This window comes from Vespa crabro, chromosome 5, assembly GCF_910589235.1.
Source record: "Vespa crabro chromosome 5, iyVesCrab1.2, whole genome shotgun sequence".
Lineage (NCBI taxonomy): Eukaryota > Metazoa > Arthropoda > Insecta > Hymenoptera > Vespidae > Vespa > Vespa crabro.
This window is the reverse complement of record NC_060959.1, coordinates 5,000,429-5,022,762: the sequence shown is the minus strand read 5'-3', so window position 1 is coordinate 5,022,762 and position 22,334 is coordinate 5,000,429. Positions and strand designations below refer to the sequence as shown.

Sequence of the window (22,334 nt, the reverse complement as noted above, 5' to 3'; positions counted from 1 at the left end):
AAGAAAGAAGAAAAGAAAATCAAAGGTCATACAGTGTACAAAGCCAACAATGATCTTCGTTGAAAAAGCAAATCAGGTTGAAAGCTTCTAAGAAACATTTCCTCTCTCTCTCTCTCCCTCCCCCCCTCTCTCTCTCTCTCTCTCTCTTTCTCTCTCTCTGTCTCTTTCTTTTTTATGTCTCACATTTCTCTTCGCTCTGTCGTAAATGAACAATGAAAATTTACAAAATCTATTAGGAACTCAAAGAACGAATGAAAATAAAGAAATAAATAAATAAATGAAAAAAAAAAGAAAAAATTTAGAAAGAAAAAGATACTCATTTTCACGTAATAAATGACACATCACGTTTTTATATTTTCATATTCATTACTTTCATTCTTTTCGAAACGATACTATATGATATGTTAGGTAAAATAGAAAACAAAAATTACAGCCAAATTTTATACGTTGCTTCGACGACTCCATTTAACTTCATCAAATTGATTGTTTAGCTTACTAATCTCTTAGAGAAGAATTTATTTTGATTTGACTTGATTTGCTTATTCTAAGATTGTCATATTCTTTCAAGATCGTTCCTAAAAATAGCCGTCACTCAGAAGGTATATATATATATATATATATATAAATATACCTATAATATATATATATATATATATATATATATATATATATATATATATATTTCCATATATTCTACTCAACGAGAGTACGTTGAACTACGAATTTATCTTCGTAGAAGACGGCACTTTCGTCGGGACGCTTATTCGAGCCGGCACTTACTCGAAGATAATTAAGAATCAATCGATAAAACGCTTACTCGACTTGATTTATCTTCTCGCGTTAACAACTTTTCTTTCGTACTTTCTTTCCTTCTTTCTTTATTTATTTCTTTCTCTCTATCTTTTTTTTTGTTGTCTTTTGTTTTTCTTTGTTTTTGTTTTTGTTATACGAACGATACGAATAATAGTTGGGCGATTAAATTATCGTAAGATTTACGAAAGAACACGAGCTCTTTTGTTATATATTAAATACACACATAGTTATGAGAGCTAAACACGAATCACCAATGTGGGTTATCTTAAGAATCTCGATCTCGTAACAAGAATAAAAGCTGCATTTATTAGCCTTGAATTTGTCTCGACGATCGACCGAGCTCCAGTTCCTTTCGAGAAAATAACTAGGTAAACCCAGAAAGAGGTAGTTTACATATAGGTAATACAGGTCGTTCAAACTGAGAACACATTGTAATCATGCAAATTTCTATATAGCAATTCACGCACGAGACATGAATTATTTTCATCGATCGATCGTAGTTTCGTTGATCGTAGAATGGAGACGTTACTATTTCTATTATGTAAAAATAGAACGATAATGTTGTATTCTTGTGACCTTCTTCTTGCAGAAACAAACGCAAGAAAATAGAAAAAGATAAAAAAATGAAAAGAAAAAGATAGAGAGAGAGAGAGGGACAGACAGACAGACAGATAGACAGACAGAGAGAAAAAGATACACACATTGTTACATTATACATCCGACAAGCCCACATGCTATTCGACTTTTACAACAATCGATAATCGCACGCACCATTAGCCGTTGCAGGACAATAATTTCTTTTTTTTTTTTTTGTTTGCCGGTGCATCGATCGCATTTTCCAAGCTAGGTCACGTTATTTGTTTACTCTTGCTCGAAGCCACGATTAGATGTAATGCTTTTAGAAAGTATTACCTATGCGGCTAGAATGCGGGAGCCAACATTTACTTGCGAAAGAACTTTGATGTAGACTCTACTTACTAACTTACTTATGTTTGTACTATCGATAAAAAGAGAAAGAGAATAAAAGTATAGAGAATAAACGTATAAAGATATGATAGGAAAATAAGAGATAGGTATATCGGTTCACATTTTACTGAGAATTCGGGAAGAATCATATTGTTAGATATATATATATATATATATATATATATATATATATATATGTATATACATATAACGTTTAAGATAAGTTTTACGGAAGGAGGATTTGATATTATAAAATACGACGACGTCGGTGTGAGTGCACGATCTTATTTTTACGAATACTCGTACGAAAACTATAGATTTCGGAATCAAAACTTTATGTAATGTACTCTTCCGAGAAACGATCTTCACTGACCTACATTACGAACGAACTAAATTTTCTTTCTTTCTCCCTCTCTCTCTCTCTCTCTCTCTCTTTCTTTCTTTCTTTCTTTTATGCATCTCGTTAGATAATTTCATTATTATTCTTCTTTTATAGTAAAAAAAAAAGAAAAAGTTAATTTGAAATTCTTCGTTAATTATATATTACTTACGATCATTTATTTCTTCTTCTTCTTCGTTTATATTGTATATTTGTACGAAAATTTCAATTTTCAAAATTTATCGAAGAACTCTCCTCTTCGAACTTGTGGCGAGATAGGCGCCGTAGAAAATCCTCGAGGTATTCTTATATTAACCATCGCGTCACGTTTCTCGTTCTCGTCTCTTTACTTTATTGTTCCTAGCGAGACCGCAATCTCTCTCTCTCTCTCTCTCTCTTTCTCTCTCTCTCTCTCTCTCTCTCTCTCTCTCTCTCTCTCTCTCTCCTCTTTAAATAAATAAGACAAGCCTCTCTACATATTTTGTTCGAATTCCCGAAAGCACGAAATTCGAATAGCTTTTCGTAAGTTTTAGCGAAAATAAAAAATGAATCTGTTTGCTTCGTTTTCTAAGTAAATAGACGTCTCTATGAAGTCTCGGGATATCTCGATGACGAATAAACTTTCCGCGCGATTCTTCAAAAATGTATTTATTTATTTTCTTTTTTTTTTCTTTCTTCCTTTCTTTTTTTTTCGTTTTTCTTCTTTCTCTCTTTTTTTTTTTCTTTCTTTTTCTTTTTTCTTTTTTCTTCTCTCTGTTCTTCAGACAAATTCCAAATGAATTCTTCGATAAGAACAACGAAGCTTTTTAATCTTTCGTATCGTTAAGCTTCTAACCCTTTCATCAAAGAACAACGGAAAAATAACATAGAGAATAGAGTATCGTCATTCTCACCCACGCGATCTTTTGCGTAAGCTTTTGGCGGAAACGTCTGGTATTCCCCAAAATCTTTTCCGAGCATTTCGAGCAAACTATAAGAACATCATCGTTATTTTCCTGGAAGATCCTCTTTTCCGAGATTAAAGAGAGAGCAGAAGACGCGCTACTCTTACGGTCTGACTGACATATCTCTTCGAATTTAACAAAAAAAAAAAGAAAAAGAAAAAAGAAAAAAAAGAGAAAAAAAGAAAAATGAAAAAAGGGAAAAAAAGAAAGAGAGAAAAAAAAGAACGAAATAATAGGAAGAAAAACAAAGGAATACAAAAGAAACGAAAACAAACATTATACTTATGAACTACATGAAACGAAAAAATTTTATTATGGATTTAATTGCGATAACAACGTCGTTTATGTTTTAACGTAAAGCTAAAATATTTCGCTGTGACAATACAAGTAAATATATGTATATATATGTGTATATATATATATATATGTATATGTATATTGCATACGCGCAATGGGTCACGTATTCATAGTTAGAAATAACTTTAATTGCGAATCGGACGAGCGAGAAAAGAACTTTGACTTATTCAATGCGACACTTATCTGCAGTGATTTTCCTTTATTCCTGACTTAATTTTTTTTTTTTTTTTTTTTTTTTTACGTTATATGATCGCTTTAATTGACACTTTAAATATTATCTCGTAAGAAATTTATAATATTATTCTATTTAAATATGAGGTATAATGAATAAGAAGAAAGATAAATGACGTCAGTAATAATTTGTCTTTGAAATATAAAAAAAAAAGGTGAATTTTTGAAGATCTTCAGACGAATAATATTCCAATGAGAATATTAATTTTCATACAAACGAATAGTTGAGAAAAATCAGAGTTACAAATTGTAGATGATGCACTCCTACGTGATTCAACGTATACAAGCTATTCTTGCAAGATGTCTCATCCCTTGGTCTCTCTTTCATTCTACGTATCTCTCTTTTTGGGATGACCAAAGATAAAACACAGATAAGGTAAGACGGGTCGAGCAAAAAACCAATACAGATAGACATGAGATCAAATGCTTTGTTGAGAGTGTGCCGTTTTTATGAATCCAGATCCAATTTAATGGGAAAAAAGAAAATAAGACAAATACACGCGATAATCAGGGTAATTTTCTTTTTGAACTTATCTCGTTGAAAAACAAAACAGAACAAAAAGAACGATTAAGGATGAATATATTTCATTACTTTTTTATACGTATATATTCAAAAAAAAAAAAAAAAAAAAAAAAAGAAAAAAGAAAAAGAAATAGAGAAAGAAAAATGAAATATTTAGCTTCGGTTCAATGATCATTTAGTACAAATCGAAAATAAAATATTTATAAATAAATTATATTCGAAAAGTTATCCCAATAAAATGTTGAAGCATCTATTTGATCGAAAAAAAAATCCCATTTTTTATTCTAATACGTATACATTAACTTGTATACATATTCATAGGAACTTTAAATATTCATAGAAGATTCGTCGAAGATATATATCTCTTATCCAAGGAATTTTTAGAGTTTCCTTTAAATCCTGTTACGCGTTTAATGTTAAGAGGAAGAAGAAGAATAAGAAGAAGAAGTAGCAACAGTAACTATATATGTTCTATACACGATGATATCTTTCGTGGAAGTGCAACGAACGATATCATAGTAAGTAACTAAAGTACTTATGTACATACATACGTTGCATATAATAAAAACGACGTTTGTTGAATGAAAAGACCGTAAACGAATATGAGTTTTCTCGAATGCCATCGACGCTCGTAATTTTCTTTTCTCCTATTATTATCATAAACATCGTAAAAGAGAATATGAATAAAGAAAATCGCGAATAGCCGAAGAATTTCATCGTATTATTATTATTATTTTTTTTTTTGTACGATTAAAGAAAGATCATAACATGTTTTACGAGATGACATAAACGGTCATTTTACTCCAAAAAATTCAAACGACTTTCGACTTTTCCTTCTTTTTCTATTTTTTGTTCTCTCTCTCTCTCTCTCTCTCTCTCTCTCTCTCTCTTTTTCTCTTCTCTGTTACTCATAGACTTCTTACATATTGCTATCTCATTTTCCCCTTCTTATTTTCGACCCGATCGTACCCTACCACGCGACTCGAAGCACGTTGTACGTGCGCTTCGTGAGTTTATCGAGTGCGAGTGAGAAATAGAGAGATAGAGAGATAGAGAGAGGGAGAGAGAGAGCAAAGACACTACGTTGGAGAAGGACGGTACGAGGGACGGGCGCCGGCCGAGAGATAAAAAGCTCGCGGCACATTGAGAGGCACGTAGAACACATTCGCTAGTCGTACAGTTCGCGGGTACATATATATATATATATATATGTATATATTTGTCCTCCTCACACGGGAGGACATATATTACACATGTAAAAGTGGTGATGACTTTTTCACTACTGTTCGTTGTTATTAGTGCTTCAGACATTATTTATTTTGTATTGTCGGAGTACAATGTTTTAACGATTGAGAAATAAAAGTTGGGTGTATCTTCAAGTGGACTTCTATTTATTTGTTTTCTTCGATAATAAAGAGTGACAGTGTTGTAATTTAAAGAGAAAAGTACTTGAGAATTATATTTAAGAGGATATATTAAGGAAGTAAGGAAAGCGAGATAGATAGATAGATAGAGAAAGACAGAAAGAGAGAAAGAGAATAAAATAAAATAAAACTTTTGGAAAGCTTCTTCTTAAAGAATTGGACGTCGATCAAGGTGAAAGTTTCTTCCGAGATTTTCACCGAACGTTCGTTGTCCTTTATTCCGTCCTTATTTAACGTCCTTTTCTCTCTCTCATCTTTCGTGCTCGACTTTCGAAAGAGAAAACTAACGGGGATTATAAGAAACGCTCGAACGATGGTGCAACGAGCGACGACGAACGGAGAACTCGAGACCGGCAACGTGGACGAGTACGAGTCCACTAGATATTTTCATTATCTTAGGACTCTGGCAGATCTCACAGCCATGGCCAGTATCGTTGCGGTCCAGGTAATTTTTTCTTCTTGCGTTTTTTTTTTATTCTTTTTTTTTTCCTTTCTCGACAGTCCTCCAATCTAAGTGACCGATGCATACGTAGGAATGATCAATACAATATAAAGGGAACCGGTTTAGAATATGTTAGAAACGATTCGAGATATTAGAGTCCAGAGATGCAATATATACACAAGGCTTTTATAGAGTCGTATCTTCGTTTTTGTTTTCTTTTCATTTTATATTTTCCTTCATTGTTTTCTGCTTTTTCTTTACTTTCTTTTCTCCTTTTTTCTCTTTTTTTTTTTTCCTTTTTTTGTTTTTGCTTTTCTTTCTTTATTTCTCTTCGTTCGGAGTACGGGTGCAATGCACTTTTCGTTTCGCGATACACGATCGATCGCGTAAATATGGCTTTTTCAATGTCGAATAGATCGCAGACATTGTTCACGCACATACTCACTCTTCCCGTTTGTCTTATCTAATACGTACAATTTATCGTTAATCTCATACAAATCTCAGTGCCATGGCCATATGCCATGAATCTACCTATATATATATATATATTTTACCTTTCTCTCCCACGTCGTTTACGTTGTTTCACCACACTACGATTTCGAAAGCTATATCGATCGTATCGAGTTTCGAAGGCCGTTACGGTGAAGAGTTGACTCGATTCATTCCGCGAGTTAAACGCGTCAAACAAAATCGATCGATCGTTTGTACTGTGAGCAAATGAAAAGCGAGACACAGGAGACACACAAGCAGAGAGAGAGAGAGAGAGAGAGAGAGAGAGAGAGAGAGAGAGAGAGAGAGACAGATCAAGTTTACTGAAGCATTATCATAGAGCTTTGGACGGACTTTAACGTCCGTTGCCTTTGGATTCATCGGTGTACATTTTCAACAACTTTAGTTAGCATACTAGTTGCTGTTTGAGAGTTTCAAAAATTCTATTAAACCTTCGTTAAAATGAATGTAAATAACAATGAAAGCCATCGAAGTATTCCTTTAAATAATTTTTTCTTGATTTTTCTCTTTCGTTGAGAAATAGAAAGAGAGAGAGAGAGAGAGTCTAATCTTTGCTAATCATGATAATTTTGGTTTTACTTACTTTCTGGTGTACCTAATCTGAAGAGTAACTATTAAAAATAATCACAAAAAGATATTACATATACGTTTTTGTTTTAAGATCGATTATTTTTTTTTTTCCCCGAAAATTCGACGAGACGCCCGATAGCGATAAGTATAGAGTTGTTTTTAATTTTATATTGATTTTAATACAAAAATAAACACTTTATCTTATTGGTTCTCTTAATTCTTTACAAATGTACAAATGTACAATATAACTCATTAATTTCTATTGTAAATTATTTATTAAATATTATATATATATATTTTTTTTTTCTTATAAATTGAAGAAGAGAAATATTTTCTATGATATATCCGGTGGATTTTTAATTTATATTTTAAAAAGAACTCACGATCCGAATCGTTAATCACGCGAGAAAAGACGATTACGGTATCGCTGAACTCCGAAGACCCGGAACGCCGTGAACGATAACGAAAAGTAAATCTTGTATAATCAAAGTCGTTTAATTATTCAAGGGAATTCATTATGCACGCTGTTGTTTAAACCTCGATCGAACTCGATGACTTCGTCGTCTCTTGCAATGAACAAATCGAAGATCTGCCTTAAAAATCATTTCCATACGCGAATCTTTTAATATAATTATATACTTCGTTACATCATATGAATTTATCATGCATATATATATATATATATAATTGAGCATATACTTATATATATGTTAATCTTTACAACATCGCGATTTTTGCTACTCCAGTTAATATATATATATATTATAAACATATAAAATTTCCTATCAAACAAAATTACTTTGGAGTGAATGAATGAAGATAAGAGGAAAACTGACAATACTGATAGAAATACGATGATTCGTTTTTGCTTGGAATGTTGATAATATATGAAGCCAAAAAAAAAGAAAGAAAAAACCTACATATTGTTTACGTAATATAATGTCTTTATTACATATACATACGCAATATATCATAGAGGTAAAAAAAAGATAGTAGATACCTTTGATTCATCGTAGCGAAACGATGACGCCTGGATTAGAAGACAACATCGGTTGATAGAGCATCAAGATGCTTGATGTAATCAAGAATTTCCTATAGTTTATCTCAATCACAAAATTGATTGGAAAATTATTCATTATATCTGGAAAAATTTTTTTTCGCAAGTTTTTTTACTTTGTCACACCTTTAAGACGAATCTCGTTTTATTTATCTATTTGTTTATTATTAATATCTGATGATATATTGTTATCTTTTTAATTTTATTTTTATAACGATTGACATTCGTTAAATATATTAACGAGGACGCTTTAAAATGGAACTTATTTAAATAATTTTAATATCGATGTATGTACATACATGTATATATAGAATAGAATAGCACATAAATATTTATATAAATGTTTTTGATCGACAAAATTTTCTTAATTCTTTGTATCGCTAAATTAGTTACTTCTTTCTTTTATCGTACTTTTATGATCGCTGTCGACTAACATCGACTAAATGTCACGACTTTCACACCTGTTTCATTCTAAAAAAACAAAAATTTATACCTTTTAACAACTTTTTAAAACTCGAACGAATAACACAGAAAAAGTTAATCAATATTGGGGACTATACACATGACTGCTATATACATATATATATATATATATATATATATATATCTTTTTCGCAATATTTGTCGGAAATCCTATCGATCTTTTACGATATACAATATCATATATGATCATGATCGAACGATCGATTGTACGATGAACCTCTTATCATTTTACATTTTCTGAGGTATTTATAATAAAATTTATATCTATTTTTATCCTTATCGTTACACATAAACGAATGGTTTGATTGGTTGTGGGATAAGAATTAAAAAAAAAAAGAAAGAAAAAAAGAAGAAAAGAAAAATCGAACTGTGAAAAGAAGAAACTTTTCCATTTCGTATTGTTGACGATTTTCATGTTCATTGTTTGAAAAAGGAAAGTTGAGAAACGCGTAGGAAGTGAGACGTTCCACTTACTTTACCTATCGATGCTTCCTCAGACTCCTTTCTCTCCATCATCGGGACGTTGATCACGATGTTGGAAAAGCTTCTGTCACGATACTTTATCGTCGTAATGAGAGAGTCGGTCCTGAAAGTAGGTCGAATCCAGTTCTTGGTCTCTGCGTCATCGCGCGTGTAATGATGCGTAACATATTTGGAAATTGCACTTGTCGTTTATAAATATCTATTATTATATTATATATATCTCTTTCCTTTAATCGATATCGTATAAAGAATTGACAACTATGTACCTTATCATTACTAATATTTTTAATATATTTTTATTTACCATTCGTTTATTATTATCTTTAAAAAATTTCATTCTATCTTCATATATATATATATATATATATATATATATATATATATATATATATAAGTAGAGAAAAATTATATAATTAAACGGGGAATGAATTTAAATGGAATTGCGTTAAAAGATTTGATAACACAGATCATTACTCTCAAAAAAGGAATATATGAAAGAAAGAGAGAGAAAATATCGAGATCGGTAATGAACGAAATAGCATTTGTTTATATTAGAATCAGGAAAAAATGGCTTGGAGGAAAATTCGATAAGAAGCTTTCGTTTGGGACGATAAGAAAATTATCGGTTCGATGTTATTTTTTGTTTACTTTCTTGCATACTTTCGTAGATTCGTCTTATTCTCTTTTTCTTTAACTCTTTTTTTTTGTATACGTATACCTATTAAACATTTATATACGAAACACAAACAAATACACGCATATACAAACACACACACACACATATTTATAAATACGTAATGCAAAACGACGCAGGTTTAATGCAAATATCGTAAATTTAGCAAGATAATGTTTCGCGTCTTCGTTGATCGAAAACCGAATCAAGGTCGGTATCTTGGTCCTCGCAAACGAAACGCGAAGATTTTTTTTTTTTTTTTTTGATAACTCTGGATATTTTAAATCATTCCTGTCAACGTGTTAACATCGTTTGCTGAATTGTTCTCTTTTTTTTTTCTTTTTTCTTTTTTTTTTATGATAATTCTATTCTTATCGTGCTATATTCCTTTCATAATAATTATGTGAACGTATCTCTAAGAAAAATCAATCGGTATCATTAATAATAATTACAATGTAATACAGTTACAATATATATTCTAATAATCAATTATCTCGAAAACTTTTCTAATACTCAACTCTATCACGTATTCTCTTCCATTTCGTTTCATTCGAAATATCTTTTTAGATTCTCCGCCATTTCTCACAATCAATTGCACTTTCTTCTTTTTTTATGAACACTCTTTATCACTTACAGGCAATTTTATTATTTTTTATTCTCAATCTCTAAACGGTACACGTTGTATTCCCGCAAACGTTCAGAATCTCATAAACATTAGAACTCAATACTATTAGTCTTTTTTTTTTCGACAAATTTATCATATCCTATGTATAAAGTATCATTATCGAAAATATTATGTATCTAATACGATAGATAAAATTGAAAGAAAATTGTATTTAAATTAGATCGATCTAATTTAATCGATCTAATTTTTGCACATATCTATTAGATTGTATCGAATTTATATATTTAATCATAGTGAATCAAAAAAAAAAAGATATATAATTTGCATGATATTAAATGGTTCGTTTTTATTCTTTTGTTTTTTTTCAAAAATGTTTTTAATCAAAAATAAATAAAAAAAAAAAAATCAAAAGATTAAAACGATTTCGTGAACAATTAAAAATCGTATAATATTTTTTTTTGCGTTACTCGATTACTAATTTCTGATTTTTATTTCTTTTTGATTATAGTTCAAGAGAATGCTGAACAAGGAACTCCTTCACTTCTCGGAATCGTCCAAGTCCGGGAATCAAATATCTGAATATATCTGCAATACTTTCCTAGGTGAGTTGTTCTATTCAAAAATTCGTTTTTATTTCATCTTTTGTCCAATTGCATCAGGAACTATTGACGTTTCGTTATTGCCTTTTCAATCGAATTCGATGACGTTCATATTGCTGTCATCGTCGTCGTCGTCGTCGTTTACGAATTCGCGTGCAACTTCCTTCTTTTCCTTTTACTTTTCATAGAACTGAGAGAAAAAAAAAGAGAAAGAGAGAGAGAGAGAGAGAGAGAGAGAGAGAGAGAGAGATGAAATAGAAGAAGAAGAAAGAGAGAGGAAGGGATAGTCGAGGTCAAGAGTCCGAGTTTAAACGAAGACGTCAAAAGCAAACGATCGATATCTCTTTTTCTCTATCTATCTCTCTATCTCTATCTCTCTCTCTCTCTCTCTCTCTCTCTCTCTCTTTCTCTCTCTCTCTCTTTCTTTCCATTGACGCATTAAAAGCCCTTGAAAATGTAATTCATAGAGAAACGAATGAGATTTAAATTTCGTTCTACTTACGCACCAGTTTCGAATCCATCGTAAGATCTAGTTCTCGCGTTCATAATTTATTGAGGATAATAAATAAATGATGGATCGAATATGCCCTCCCGATTTCCGATACGGTTATCTTATTACAAACACGAATTTTTTCGCGCACGTAATGTGACTCTTATCGTGAAAAGTAGAAAATAAAAACGACAGACAACGGCCGTGAATTTATATACCTAAGTATATATGATAGAGTCGATAAGAACAACAACAAAGATAAAAAAGAGAAAAAAAATAGAGAGAGAGAGAGAGAGAGAAAGAGAGAGAAAAGAAAATAGAGATGGTCTGAATTTTCTTAAAATCGAAGAATCATTTAAAATTGATGATTTAATATCGTTGAAAGGCAAACGTATCTAATGCATCGATATTAATAATCCTAAAATGATTAACGTATAATACAATTTTTTTTTTAGACAAGCAGCAAGAACTCGATTTGCCATCTTTGCGGATCGAAGATGCGGTCGCAGCAGCCGGAAGCGTGGACGCTCGTGCCGCCAAGAAGAAGGACAGGGTACAGAGGGGCCCAGCTGCTATGTCGCACATTAGTGGCGTTAAAAGGCCACTCACGCACACTAACAGCTTCACGGGAGAACGAGTACCCCTTCACGGAGTGGAAACACCACACGAGGAGGAACTTGGCAAGGTTTGTTCATTTCTTTTTTTTATTTTTATTTATTTACTTTTTCATTTTTTTTTTTTTTTAATTTTTCTTCTTCGTTTCATTTCATTTTGATTTTATCAACGTTGAAAATATTACGAGAATTTAATTAAGTACAAGATAAATACTTTTTTTGTCGTTAAATTGGTACGTAGGACGATATACTAATTATTTCTTATTAACTTGGAATCGAAATATCTAATTGCATAAACGTATACGTAGTAACGCATAGTAACAGTCCTATTTATTCAGCTACGAGATTCAACACCCACGCGACCGATATAAATCCGATTATATCTTTCATCGATAGATTTAATCGCGATTCACTAATCTCATGTACTAATCCTACTGAGCAAATCTTTAACGAATAACGAACGATTTCTGATCTCTCTCCCTCTCTCCCTCTCCCCCCTCTCTCTCTCTCCTCTCTCTCTATCTGTTTCTCTTAAAGGAAAATCGATCTTAATGATTACCAAAGACGTATCTAAATTTTATCTAGGAATTTAAACAGGGAATTAAAATAATATATATATATATATATATATATATATATATGTGTGTGTGTGTGTAGATTTTCCGATCGTTTACATATATAATATTATAATACAATATCGGTATAAATTTTATATTATTAAAAAGGTTTATATATATTAACATTCATAATTATTTTTACATTTCTATGTTTTAATGTTTTTTTTAATAATTTATTATAATTGTTCGAAATAGAAAATATTTTTCGTAATAACCAGAAAGTAACCGGTTTGTTAATTATCGTAAAAAGTAAAAACTAGTATAAACGATTGTTCGTTTTGAGTAGTAGTAGTAGTAGTTATATCAAAATATAAAATTTAATTCTCCTTTCTTTTTCTTTTTTTTCTTGTTTTTTTTTCTTTTTCTTTCTAGTTACCTTCTGTTTATTGTTGTTCGGTTTCGACGATTTTTCTGCGAATTTTGACGCAGTAACATTCGCCTCGGTAGCCCGCTGTGAACGGTTTGGTTTCTTTCTTTTTCATGAAAAGAGAACACTATCTCTCTCTCTCTCTCTCTCTCTCTCTGTCTCTCTCTGTCTCTCTCTGTCTCTCTCTGTCTCTCTCTGTCTCTCTCGCATTATCCTCTCTAAAATCGTCCCCTCGGTCATCCGTGTATATGTACTTAGAGAGAGACGCTTAAAACCAAGAGAAGGAAACATTGCTAATTCGGTTTGGAAAATTTCGACTTGGAAAATTTCAACGACACGTGCGAGTACAAATATTTGCAACTTACCTTCATTTTACTAAAGGATTACAAGCTGAAGAAGAAGGACAGAGATCTCAGATTAGAGAGAGAGAGAGAGAGAGAGAGAAAGAGAGATTAGCTAATTGAATGTTTTCTTTTTTTTGCCCGTTTTCTTTTTCTTTTTTTTTTCTTTTTTCTTTTTTTTCCATTTTCATTATTTATTTTCTTTTATTTCTTCAAAAGTCGCGCCGACGTCAATAAGGAATCGGATAATTGCCTCACGAAAAATATTTTCATCGAAAATTTTTCTTAGCTTTTCGAATTAACGAAATCGATTATGGTATATAAAATTATTATCATTATTCGTACGTATTATATTAATGCGCGTTACTAGTATCGAGTTTTGAAGTGTAGATAATCTACGTCTGTTGAAAGGTGAAAATACATATATGACAGCCGGTACACGCGATAATAGGAATTTAGAGAACGAAATGTTTGCATTGGACCCGTGATAGGATCGTGTTGCGGTTAAATATATATATATATATATAAATTTGTAAAGTCATTCAAAACGAGGTCGTAAGCTTTACCGATAACTCGAATAATAATTCTACTTAAAAAAAAAAAAAAAAAAAAAAAAAAAAAAGAAAGGAAAAATCGTTCAACTCATTTTTTGGGTATAAAAAGAAATGTGAAATTCGTATATGAGTCCAATACTTGTTTTTCGACTTTTGCTTTCGACTGTTCATTTCCTTTCGTTTTGAATATTTATAAATTTATTTATTTATTTGTTTTGTTTTGTTTTGTTTTTTTTTGCCAACCGATATTATTCTCTTCGCTTTCGTACCATCGAAGAGAACGACCGCCTTATTTGAGATAAAAATAATCTTAATTCGCGCTTCCGCGACATCGAGAATGAAATGAGCCTTACCCTCGTTATACTAATCGAATATCTTTCGTAATATCTTCTTTTTGTAAGAAGGACCTTCTTGAAAGAATCACGGTGATAAAGCTGAAATTTTTTGTATCCTTAAAAAGGTCCAAATCGATCGTCCATTTGAATGAACAATCGGATTGACAACACCCACGTGAAAATGATTCGAAATACGTACCGTTAGTTTGTTTTCTTTTCGACAATCTTTATTTGGCCATCTTCGAATCGTTCGAAAATCTTATCGTTTGTTCGCTTCATTAAACGTATCAATAAAAAAGAAAACAAAGAAAAGAAGAACAAAAAAAATAGATAGCCGAGGAACGAGTCGTGAAAAAAAAAATAAATAAATAAATAATGAAAAATAAACGAGATTTCCAAAACTAAACAAATGCAAATTCTTTTTCAATGTTTTTCTCGAACGATTCGTAATGTCTTTCGAAAATTCAATTGAAATGCATTCGTAATCGTAATCTTAAATTTATAATTTTTTTTTGAATAAGTGATCCGTCGGAATTAATCGTCGAATCGACAAATATTTCTTGCAAAATATTGTTTGCAAAAAGAAAAGAAAGAAAAGGAAAAAGAGAAAAAAAAATGATTTAATATTTCTTTTACTAGTTATTGTCGGACATCGACAAGTGGGGCATCGACATCTTCAGGATAGGCGAGCTCAGTAATAATCGACCTCTCACCTGTGTCGCTTATACGGCCTTCCAAAGCCGAGATTTGTTGAAGTCGTTGGCAATACCGCCGAAGACCTTCGTTACCTTCATGATGACCCTTGAGGATCATTACGTGAAGGATAATCCCTTCCATAACAGTCTTCACGCCGCCGATGTGACCCAATCCACTCACACATTACTCAACACACCCGCCCTCGAGGTAAGCAATTTTGATGTTAATTGACAATGATTAGGAAAGCTTATTGATTTGACTCATAACACAATAATAAATTAATATTTGCAGTCTGTGTTTACGCCGTTGGAGATCACAGCAGCTCTGTTTGCGGCCACGATCCACGACGTGGATCATCCCGGGCTAACGAATCAGTTCCTTATCAATTCGAGTAAGTGTTAAATTCAAAAGAAAAAAAAGGAAAAAAAAAAATAAAAAAGAAAGAAACTTTAATGAAAAATCAAAGAAATGTTGTTTTTATCGTTTGTATTTTCTAACAAAGGGAATTTTTTTTTTCCTTTTTATTCTAGGCTCCGAGCTCGCCCTGATGTACAACGACGAGTCCGTATTGGAGAATCATCACCTTGCGGTGGCGTTCAAGCTTCTGCAGAACGAAGGTTGCGATATATTCGTGAATATGACGAAAAAGCAACGGCAAACCTTAAGGAAAATGGTGATCGACATGGTCCTATCAACGGACATGTCGAAGCACATGTCCCTATTAGCAGATCTGAAAACAATGGTAGAAACGAAGAAAGTCGCTGGTTCTGGCGTATTACTTCTAGACAATTATACAGATCGCATACAGGTGTTAGAGAATCTCGTTCATTGTGCGGACCTGTCGAATCCAACGAAACCATTACCGCTTTATCGACGATGGGTGAGCCTATTGATGGAGGAGTTTTTCCTCCAGGGTGATCGAGAGCGCGAACAGAACATGGACATAAGTCCTATGTGCGATAGGCACAGCGCTACGATCGAGAAGTCGCAGGTCGGCTTTATCGATTATATTGTGCATCCGCTTTGGGAAACCTGGGCAGATTTGGTACATCCTGACGCTCAAGAGATTTTGGATACGTTGGAAGAGAATAGAGATTGGTATCAGTCGATGATACCACCATCACCACCGTCCGACGATCAACAACAGCTACAGGCTGGAAACGATCAACAACAACAGTCCGATAAAAAACATTTTCAAATGACATTGGAAGAAGGTGATGAGAGCGGAGAGACATTAGAGGGTAACGACGGTGGTGGTGATGGCGATGGTGGTGGTGGCGGTGGCGGCGGCGGTGGCGGCGGTCAGACAACAACATTTTCAAGCCAGGACGTGGGCGTTGAGAACGATGAAAACGGCGCGGATGCTGGAATGTGACGGAGGCTCGCCGGTATCTGCAAGAAGCTCCACGAGAAGGTGCAGCAGACTTGGTGGCGCGTGCGTCAGTGACACGAGCACGAGCAGGAGAGCCGCGCTGGCTGCAGGTCGCGGTGTTGCTCTGCTGACGCAACGATAAAAAGGATCCATCCTTTTGTCCTTGGTATATTCCTGAGCACGTCGAAGTTGCCTGGATTAATAAGTAATATCCTGGGCTTTATTATTGATCGTTGTTTAACGAGCGATGAAGATGCGCTTGCTTGGTTAAAGACTGCTAATATAAGTGCTGAAATTTTTGGGCACTGACGGAAGAAAAGAAAAACAAAGATGAGAGAAAAAAAACTGAGAAACTGAATAGGATCGTAGGATAAAAGAAAGAATTAAAACAAAAAAAAAACAAAAAAAAAAACAAAAAAAAAGACAGAAAAAAAAGGAAAAAAAAATACAAGAGAGAGGAAAAAAATTACCAGCACTCCCTCCCTCCCCCTCGTTGCTCGCCCTGGTTCTCTTCTTGTCGTTGTCACCAATATCAGTAACAACAGCAGCAGCAGCACCACCACAACCACCACTCAACCAACATCACCGCCGTTCTCTGTCGTCGCTTAAAAAAAACTTTAGAAAACGCGACGATTTGACGGCTCGTTGTCGACGCATCATCCTCGAAAAGCGGAACGCTCTCTTTTTCTCTCTATATCTCTCTATCTCTCACTCTCACTCTCTCTCTCTCGTACGCGGAAGTGAAGATCGTTCGTGACTTCTATTTTCGGGCGGTACACTACAAATGGAAAAAGAAGAAGAAGAAGAAATACGATCTTCAATCAACGGGATGGCGTGTTGGCGGCTGGTCCGAAACGCGTCGCGTCCGAAGAGAAACGAGAAAAGGATTTGTCCTGGACGAGAGATATATAACAAGTATTGTCGCGCTTCATGCGAAGAATATTCTGTCCTCGTCGTTGTCGTCATCGTTCTCCTCATCGTAACTCCATTACCTGATTTTTTACCTTTCTCTCTTTCTCTCTCTTTCTCTCTCTCTTTCTCTCTCTCTCTCTCTCTCTCTTTCTCTCTGACTCTATCTCTATCCTTTTCTATCTCCTTTATCCTTTCTCCTTTCGTTGTTATTTCTTGTTCTCCTTTCTCCTTTCCGTTATTTTCTACGATTGGTTTCGATCGCACTGAAGAAAGACTATTTTGGAAATGAACGGTGCATCTTTTGTCCTCTTTCAATTATCTCTTTATTTCTTATTCTTTCTCTCTCTCTCTCTACCTCCTTCCCTCTATCTATCTATTTATCTATCTGTCTATCTATCTGTCTATCTATCTCTACCTCTATTTCCTATCTCATTGAAGTTAAAGTAATAATAAACGGAGGGATTGAATCTCTTTCTTCACAATGTACCTGCGCAAATAAAGCGAGATTCTGTTTTTCACGATTGGTCGACAATCGGTCGATGCTCGAAAAAAAGAAGAAGAAGAAGAAGAAGAATAAGAAGAAGAAGATGAAGAAGAAGATGAAGAAAAAAATGAAGACAAAAAAAAAGAAATAGTAGAAGAAGAAGATATAATGATTTATGAGGATAAAGAAATGAAAAAAAGTTAAGATGGGAGTTTATACTTGCTACGTGCTACGCATAAACGAAAGGCACTAAAACTTCGCTTGAGAAAAGACGAAGACAAAGAATCGCACAGGATCCTCAACGACATATCAAAACATTGAACGGTACAATAATGGTGTAAGATTTTATTCCGAAGGATTCGTAGTTGGATTTCGTGGGCTCGATTAATATCGTATTCGTATATCTAATCTATGTAATATATATATATATATATATATATATATATATATATATATGTATGTATATATATATATCTCTTTCTCTCTGTCTCATACGATTGAAACATACGCAAAGCTTTTCCACATAGAATATTGTTTAGATGTGACCATCGTCGAAAGATTAAATAGATGCAATCGTGTTGGAATTCAAAGTACAAAATAAAAGAAGGAAAAAGAAAGTATGAATGGACGACGAATGAGGAAAAAAAGAAGAAAATAAAAGAAAAAAGAATGGAAGAGATACACGCGCACGTGTATTAACAATAATCAAAAAATGATATGATAAAAAATGGACCACCCTTGGGAAAATCTTAGAAAAAGAATGGAATTTATAACTCGTAAGGTAACAATGCACGTGCACGAGGTATTTGCATAATTTAAAAAAAAAAAAAGAAGAAGAAGGAAAAAGAAACTTCCTATCTTTGATTCTTCCATGAATAATGTGGATCATCATTCGAGTTGATATAATATCTATAAAAATGATTGACAACAGTGTTTATTTTTCATGAACGTGCAAAGATTTTCATCGTAATTTGTCAGATAAAGACGAGTCGTAATCTTCGTTAAGGAAGCAGACAGCCACGTTTTAAGACGAAGATAACGAATAAAAAAAGAAAAGAAAAAGAAAAAAAAAGAGAGAGAGAGGGAGAGAGAGAAAGAGAGAAAAGGAGAGAGAGAAAGAGAGAGAGAAGAGAGAAAGAGAGAGAAATAGAAATAGAAATAGAAGTGGAAAAGACGAAAGTAAGAAGGAAAAAAGAGACTATTATATACCGGCGTAAAAGATGTTATATGTGAAAAGACAGACATGATTAATTTTAATATAATAACTCTGCGTTAGAAAAAAGAGCTGGACTTTTTAGGTTTGTATATTAAAATTAATTCATTCGAAACTTGCTAGGAGAGAAAACAAAAAACAAAAAAGAAAAAGAAAAACAGTAAAGAAAAGAGAAACAATGCTCTTTCTTCTTGTGATCAAAATGAAGAAGATAGAAAAAAAAAAAAGAAAGAAACAGGAATAAAAAATTATAAAAAATATTGAGGAACATTGCGCGACATGACACACATACATATATATATATATAAAATACGCTCTTTTGTACACTTGCGCTATTTCTTAACACGGGGTTAGACACGGATGAACACATACATGCCTACATACATATATATGATAAAACAAAATGTAAAACGCATATATACATAATACTGACATCTCAAACTATCACGATTTTATCATGCATTTTACGCTACTATATAATGCAAATAATGAACGACGAAGGCGCGCGAGCGCGCGTCGAAGTCTAATGAGGAAGTTAAATTCTTTTTAACCAAAGAGTAATATTAGTGATTGTCGTTATAAATCGATCATCGAGTACGAAAGCGCCCACGTACGCGACATTATTTAAAATTGCCGATACGTTTCACGCGGCAACGAACCGTATTTTCTCTCTTGGCTTTTAGCGAGATCGATAGAAAATAATGGGAAAGACCTGTGTGTAATCCGTGTTTATAGAACAACACTTGCGCAGATCGATGTATTATGGCAAACAACAAAAATACCACAGATATTATAACGGGGTTGGGGGGAAGGGGAAAGGGGGGAGAAAAAAAAGACGAAAAAGACAACAAAAAAAAAAAAAGAAGAAGAAAAGAAAAGAAAAAATACAACTTCGCTTTAATAATGTTTGTGAAACAAACGCGAAACTTTCTAAGTTGTATACCTTCGACGTTCTAGACGATCTTCGCGTGATGTATAAAGATCTGATTTCAAAGTCATGTCGATTTTTGACGTGGCTCATATTGTAGAGAGAGAGAGAGAGAGAGAGAGAGAGAGAGAGAGAGAGAGAGAGAGAGAGAGAGAGAGAGAAAAGAAAGAAAAGAAAGAAAAGAGAATGAAAAAAACCATTGAAGATCCTCTGAACGTCGATCGTTTGGTATTTTTGCAGTGTAAAAGCGCTGATTCTTCGAAATCGTCTTCTTTTCTTTCAAAAGGTCGTTCGTACTTTGCTTCGATTAAGAGATTCTTGTAAATTTTTTAGCAAGAAATAATAATACAAAGAGAAAAAGAACATTTAAATATATATATATATATATATATATATATATATATGTCGTATATATATATATATACATAACATAACTGAGTTGAAAAACTAAAAATAATCGAAGCTTATACGAATGGCTTGTGTTATAATCATGTAATAGCGAAGATCAGCCTAAAAGAGGAGGAAAAAAAAAACAAGTAAAAAGTCGTATACACATTTAGATAATAAGCTCCTTCTAACTGTCGTACGTGAAACGCGGAAGGATTATAATAATAATAATAATAATGATGATGATCGAGGAAAAGAAAAAAGAGAGAAAAACAAGAAAACAGAAAAAAAATTTGAGAAGGAGACTCATGTATGTGTGTGTGTGTGTTTGTGTGTATATGTTTGAGCGTGCGCGCGTGTGTGTGTGTGTGTCTGTGTGTGCGTATGAATGTGTGTGGTATCTCTTTTGGTCCACGTAATCGTATCAACTATCGAGAACGAAAAAAAAATCTGTATCTATGTCCGTAGGCAGTGATCTAGTGAGTGTTTTGGTGCTGGTCACCAAGCTTAGAATTATTATATTTAATTATAAGATTTACGAAGTACACGATTAGATTGTAAGCTGATGAAAAAGAGAAAAAAAAAGAAAAAGAAAAAAAAAACAAGAAGAAATCAACTTAACGAAGTTTCTTAGGGCATAAGCAACGAGGTTATGAATAAAAATTAATAATTATCTATTAAACACAAAAGAACTGAGGTCAGGAAACCAAAAAGTAAAAAAAAAAAAGGGAGGAAGGAGGAAGAAAAGAAAGGGGTGAAAAAAAAAGTAATTAACTTTGTCGTCGTCAGTTTATGACGGATAAATGAAAAAAGATAACAACTGGAAGTTAGTAATAAAATTTAAATGAATCGTCCGATATGTCTAAGATGATGTTGTGTTTAATTAGAAATCGTGAGGAATATACATACATATAAATATATGTGTAAGCGATCATTTTCGACATTCGAGAATGAATATAAAAGTAAACAATTATCGCGAATGCGCAGGTACAATTTATTTTACGCACCTTAAACTTCCAACACTATCTTTCTCTCTCTCCATCTCCATCTATCTCTCTCGCTCTCTCTGCCTCTCTCCCTTCCTCCCTTCCTCTCTCTTTTCTCTCTGTCTCTCTCTCTCTCTCTCATAACCGTTTGTCAATTGTTCATTACGAATAAAGAAAAAAAAAAGAAGGAATGAAAAGTATTAAGGACAAAATGAAAAAAAATAATTAAACAAAAAAGAAAACCAACCAAAAAAAAAACAAAATATAAAATACACACAAAAAAAAAAGAGAGAAAAAAAATAAACAATAAGCAAGGAGAAGAAAAAACGACAAAAAAAAAAACAAAACAAAACAAAGCACCGATCGCGCGACGTTAGTCTTTAATTTCTTCGGGTGATTCGAAACTTACATTAGAGTAATGACGATGTTTTACAAAGTGTGACAATTACCGATAACTTCCTGAGATACGATAGTAAACAGCGATGATGATAATGATGATGATGATGATGATGATGATGATGATGATGATGATGATGATGATGATGATGTCGATGATGATGATAATGTTGATGATGATGATGATGATTTTTGATGTGATGATGATGATGATGATGATAATCACGGTGACAAGAGAAAATTAAAAATACAACGTGTTTGATTGCTGGACAGTTAAATGAACATGTATTAATATCGTGTAACCCTCGTACGAAATATATGTGTAATAAAAACATATTTATTGTCGGAACTTTGTTTCTTCTATGGTTTTTTTTTTTTATTTATCTCTCTCTTTCTCTCTGTCTCTCTCTCTCCCTCCCTCCCTCCCTCCCTCCCTCTTACTCTCCTTTTTTTTTTTTAATCATAACACTTTCCTCTTCGTTTCCGATAGAAATGCTAAAAGAAAAATGTGGAACGCTAAGTTTTATGGATAGGATGAAATAAAACGATTGCTTTGGCTTAAT

At 33.0% G+C, this 22,334-nt stretch overlaps 1 protein-coding gene across 19 annotated transcripts in view; it reads left to right on the top strand.

Annotated features, from left to right (window-relative positions):
- Window positions 1-22,120, top strand: part of LOC124424362 (cAMP-specific 3',5'-cyclic phosphodiesterase) — a 335,250-nt gene extending 313,130 nt beyond the window's left edge. For 18 of the 19 annotated variants that reach the window (XM_046963288.1, XM_046963296.1, XM_046963292.1 and 15 more), the window contains 5 exons: window positions 10,989-11,082; window positions 12,025-12,254; window positions 15,037-15,300; window positions 15,385-15,484; window positions 15,624-22,120. In XM_046963288.1, the coding sequence (XP_046819244.1) occupies window positions 10,989-11,082; window positions 12,025-12,254; window positions 15,037-15,300; window positions 15,385-15,484; window positions 15,624-16,468 (1,533 nt within the window). In that variant the 3' untranslated portion in view covers window positions 16,469-22,120. Of the gene's footprint in view, window positions 1-5,402; window positions 6,083-10,988; window positions 11,083-12,024; window positions 12,255-15,036; window positions 15,301-15,384; window positions 15,485-15,623 lie in introns of those variants that run through there. The other variant, XM_046963303.1, reaches the window with a different exon arrangement.
- Window positions 22,121-22,334: the final 214 nt, after the last annotated feature.